Genomic DNA, 5,060 nt, shown 5'->3' with positions numbered 1-5,060 from the left:
TCCCAAAATAGCTATGGAATAGCAAAGGAGTCTATCCTTGAGCTATTGGGTGACTTTTAGACTGTGTGTGTTGAAAGTGTAGTTGGGTGAATGGGGCTTTAGAGTAAAAGTGCTTTGAGTGGTTAGCCGCACTCATTACACACTGTGTAACTCCATTTACCTTTTATTGGTCAGCCAAGACTTAGAGGCGTACCCTGATAAATGTTTAAAATGGAATTTAAAAATTCAGTCAGATATCRTGTAATTTGTTTGAAGGAATACAGGAATAAACTGCATGATTTGTGGGGATKTCTCCTAGAAAAAAATCTTCAAAAAATCAGAAGCAGGAGCAAATATTTACTGAAATATAGGGGCCACATAATGTGGTGTAATCATGTGGCTTAGAACTGGATCTCTTGGTGTACAAAGTCAAACWGATTTTTCTACAGAACCACACTCCAATACTAGCCTCTGTTATACTATGTAATCAGTTTGGTGGGGGGAAACTCCCAACAAAACTCTACTTAGCAGAGCTCCACTGAAGTCAAATTTTAAACTTGGTATGACCTGATGTAGGTTCCAAAGACTCCAAAGATGTGTGGGTGCAAGATCTTGTTAAAGGCCGCCTTGGAACAAAGTCCTGACCGCCCTTATTATGCTGGGAACAAATATCAGACGGTATCCCAGCACTGGTTGGCTGTCTGCCTCCGTGTCTTTCCTGCTGTGCTGATGTCCCAGTAGAAGAACAGCCTGATGTCATGCATCCCACACTGACAGGACCAGCAATCTCCCCTTTCTCACTTGTGAAACTGTCCTCGGTCTCCATGTCAGACTTGGCACATTCAGTCCTACTGCATGAAGTAGATCTGTAAGTGGTTGGTCTGCAGGTGTTCTGGTTAGTTATMCGCCCAAATCCATCCACATGTCCGGAGGGAGCTGTGTCAGCTTCAACCCTGCTCAAAGATCCAGTTATAGGTCTTGTTCTGCTGCTTGATGCTGCCCCAGTACTGCCAGTGATTTGAATTTGCCCACTGTCAGCCCTTTGTCTCACGGTGCCCCCAACAATCTCAGAGGTCTTTTCTTTATTTCCAGATCTCCTGCAGTTCTCTGTAGCAGCCTTTATGTCTGCCTTGATCTGTTCACTGGTCACCTGACAGCTCTTCTCACAGGTGCTCTGTGTCACCTGAGCCTTTCCCTGATCAGAGACAGGAACGCTTTTGCATCGTCGCAGAGGAGTCTTTCCTTTACCTGAATAAAAAGAAGTATATATGTACATAAATTTATTGTATGTTAGAGTAGAAAGATAGAGGTATGTCAAAATAGAAATTTAAAATGTTCAACAGATTTCTGAAAAAAGCCAATGTCAGATTTACAATATAATCAATTATAATGTAATCAATTACAACTGATTACATTATAATCAAATGCACCCATTACATTTGAATGGATAATAGTTCATACCCATTACAATATGAGTGAGYTTTATATAATCAAAGATTTTACAACATTCTGAATAGTTAATGCTGTTTTACAGCACTCTTATCCCGATTAATTCTGAAAAGCTGTTTCCATCGATTCAACAGGTGAAAACCAGCAACTCTTTGCAGTTGGCTTGTGTAAAACAAAAGCTCTGTTTTAACTAAATGGAAATGAATGAAGAACAAAATGCAAGAATAAACTAAAAAACTAAAGTAAATACAGAGGAATAAGCTGGTATGGCAAGACCTTTAGAGCAATAATTAATACAGAGACTGTATGGAAAGAATAAACAGACACTATTTCCAGATAAAAGGTCAAATAATATTGTTGAAGTGTCATGGGTTTGTTGAGACCACATCTAGTACTGAGGATAAATATATCTTACAGACCATAACAGTAAAGAAYTGATCACTTATTTATGTTTTTAATTAGATTTGATATATTTATTTCTTCAATATTATTTTTCATGTCAGTGTTAATGTCATGAGGCTGATGACTCCATGACACTTTCAATTTGACTCATTAGGATTTGATTAAGAACCAGATTTGTTCTTTGTCATTTCTGTCCAGTAAAACTATTAATCTATAATCAATAGACAGATCTATATAAAGATATAATCCATGTTTCTGTTTCATAATTGTATGGCATTAAAAGGACCTGGAACTTTTGTTTTTCCACTGAAAGCTCTGGTTTGAACAATAAATGCCATGTGGGTGAAGTTTTATGGATGATACTCTGATGTCCCATTCTCCTGAAGGCAACACAGAGCTGCACCACCAGAAACTGACAGAAACACTGAAGAGAAGAAGAGTTATGATTAATGTAGTTACAGTTCTATCCATGTTTTAATGCTGCAGCTCAGTCGTTTTGCAAATAGTTCAAAGTYTAAACTGGCATGTTGAACATCTTTTATCTGGTCATTTTGTGGAATATTTAACAACCAGAAAATGGCAAAAAATAATATTTTTTCCACTCTGACTGGCTGCTGTTAGACCTACAGATTTTAACTTGAATCTTCATTRCATTTTTCATAGACGCCTGTGAAAATAATTTCTATTCCCGTGACTTTTTTGTTCTCTGGGAAATTATTTTTGATGATAAATACAGAAACAAGCATAAAAATCAAAACATCTACAATAGTGATAGKAATATTAGTGATAAAATAATAGTCAGTGCAAAGTAGCCTGCAAACTCTTTGGTGGGGGGGTGAGGGACCTGGATGAAGGCTGTGGGGGCGCTGGGCCAAAAAAGGTTGAGAAACACTGATCTGGAACCAACAGTAGAATCAAATTTCAATAAGATCAATGAGGTCGTGCTTTTATGTTTTGTCTCATGCAAGCTTTACTTGAATCCCATTTAATTTTTTATTTAATCATAAGAAACCATAGTCAAATAGAGAGTGTTGCAAAGCCATGATTCCTTATTTCCAAGCATGAAAGTTTTAAAGAATGAAGTCTAAACACTTTGAGTAATTGAATAAGACCCAATGCAAAAGACTTTTATTGATGTTTTTTTTCTGGTAAGAATGAACAATTAAAATTTTGGTTTCAAATAGTTAGAATAATGGATGATTTCAGTTTTCTTTTCAGAWGAACGCCTGTAATAAATCAAATTATGACAAGTATAACTGATAAGTTGTGGTTATTATAATATTTTAAATTAATGTTAAAACAGAGAAACTAAAGAGGTTATAGATGTGATTTTGACAATGACGTTGAAATGGTGTAAAATGTGTACCAATGTAACAGAATGRTGAAGCTATGCCTTTGAGACGTCAAGTGTTGCAACAGAATATAGATAGGAATAGAGTTGAGAAGGGGGAACCGATTCCGGGGGGAGAAGGTCAAGGCCCTGGGACAAGAACACRGACACCATAACATAATGTCTCCAAGGCAAAGGTGGATTTGATTTAATCCACCTAAGCAGACAGCCAATGAAACAAGAATGGCAGCAGTGCTAGCCAATGCAAGCACTTCCACAGGGTGGGAAAAACTCTACAAAAGGCAAATGCAAAAGAGGAACCTTCAGTTGTTTCCTCCAGGCAGCTTTGAGCCAAGATTGAGATGGACAAAGAACTCTGCAGCTGAAGAAGAGCCGTCGCCACAGATGGACCRAAGACTGTCCTGCAAAAGGGATTCAACCCCTCAGCCCCGCAACCTGTGGCACCAAATTGGACTTCTCTCATCAGCTGAGTTCAGACTACAAAGMCAAAGGTAGACAAATACCTTTTCCAACAAGAGGACATCCATCAGCTCAAAGCAAAAAGAACATTGTCTGCTGTCTACTCCGTCCCCAAAAGATCGACTCGGGGTGTGAGAACCATCTTCCAAAGTCTCCACCTAGATTCCATCAGTGTCAGCGTTAGGGAAAGAAAGGTTAGATTGAAATGATTGATTTTTTAATTAGACCCACAGCAGAAAAAAATATATTTCATTTTATGAAACCTTCTTAGTAACACCTCAAAGTTTTTCAGCTTTTATTAAAACAGTATGGGACGAGGAGCTTGGTGCGGATGTGGAGGAGGAACAGTGGGAGGCTGCCAAGAATTTCATTCATAAATCCTCAATTTGTGCCCTATTATTGTGCCCTATATTGCACTCTAATCCAGTGCAATATATTCTATAAAGTGCATTACACAAATGCAAAATTAGCAAAAATTTACTCATCAGTCAGTGATGCTTACAATAGCTGTAGACAGTCGCCAGCTAACCGTATTCACGTTTTGGGCTTGTCTAAATTGTAAAGCGGGTTTTGGGGTAACATTCTCAAAACACTTACTCAAGCATATAATCAGACAATTGTTCCCAATCCATTGTCAGCTATATTTGGCATCCCTCCAGATGGGGGCTTTTCACATTCTCTGTTACAGGTTCTATCCTTCACTACCCTTTTGGCTCGCAGACTTATTCTACTAAAGTGGAAACTAAGCATCCCCCCGTCTCATGGCCACTGGGTTAGAGACGTTCTTTACAATCTGAAGCTGGAAAAACTCAGATTTTCACCTAAGCAAATCAACAGCAAATTTATGGAGACCTTGAGACCTTTTCTATTTTTAGTTGGCACCATCACTTTGCTCCCTCATACAGAAGCAAATTAAACTGTCCGTTGGCCCTCTCATCTTTATCCAGTTCTTCTTTTGTTGGTGATCGATATATATTCTTATTATAATTATTTTTATTTTATTTTTCAATAGTAATAAAACTGTCTTAGTGCATGGTTTGCAAAGTTATGGTAAGCATTTATAGGTTACCTTAGCCCAAATTAAACACCATCCCTGGGATTTGCCAAAGTCACTGAACCATACCTGGATCAGTTCCAAGAGCCAGTTGTGAAATGAGAAGAGCAACCGTGATGAATGTGTTCTGTGGGACCGAGCTGACTCATGTTACCGGTTGGTTAATCCATGGAAAGAAGCAGCATGAGACATTCAGATGTAGGCTGTTAGAACCTAGGCAAATCTTCTCCAATAAACCAGCTAGATAGATTCTCTTTGAATTCTGAGGTGAGTTATACTCTACAGCAGTGGTTCTTAACCTGGGTCCGATCGAACCCCAGAGGTTCGATGAGTCGGTCTCAGGGGTTCGTTGGAGCCTCTGCTGCG

The 5,060-nt window shown here is 38.6% G+C and overlaps 1 protein-coding gene across 6 annotated transcripts in view; it reads right to left on the bottom strand.

Moving 5' to 3' along the window:
* fbxo38 (F-box protein 38) overlaps positions 1-5,060 on the bottom strand; it is a 65,517-nt gene that overhangs the window by 12,793 nt on the left and 47,664 nt on the right. For 4 of the 6 annotated variants that reach the window (XM_017303390.1, XM_008402763.2, XM_008402766.2 and 1 more), the window contains exon 14: positions 547-1,227. The exons of 1 other annotated variant lie outside the window; for it this stretch is intronic. In XM_017303390.1, the coding sequence (XP_017158879.1) occupies positions 547-1,227 (681 nt within the window). The remainder of the gene's footprint in view (positions 1-546; positions 1,228-5,060) is intronic. One more of the 6 variants, XM_008402765.2, reaches the window with a different exon arrangement.

This window comes from Poecilia reticulata, unplaced genomic scaffold (assembly GCF_000633615.1).
Source record: "Poecilia reticulata strain Guanapo unplaced genomic scaffold, Guppy_female_1.0+MT scaffold_256, whole genome shotgun sequence".
Classification (NCBI taxonomy): domain Eukaryota; kingdom Metazoa; phylum Chordata; class Actinopteri; order Cyprinodontiformes; family Poeciliidae; genus Poecilia; species Poecilia reticulata.
The sequence above is the reverse complement of the archived record's forward strand: the minus strand, read 5'-3'. Positions and strand labels throughout refer to the sequence as shown.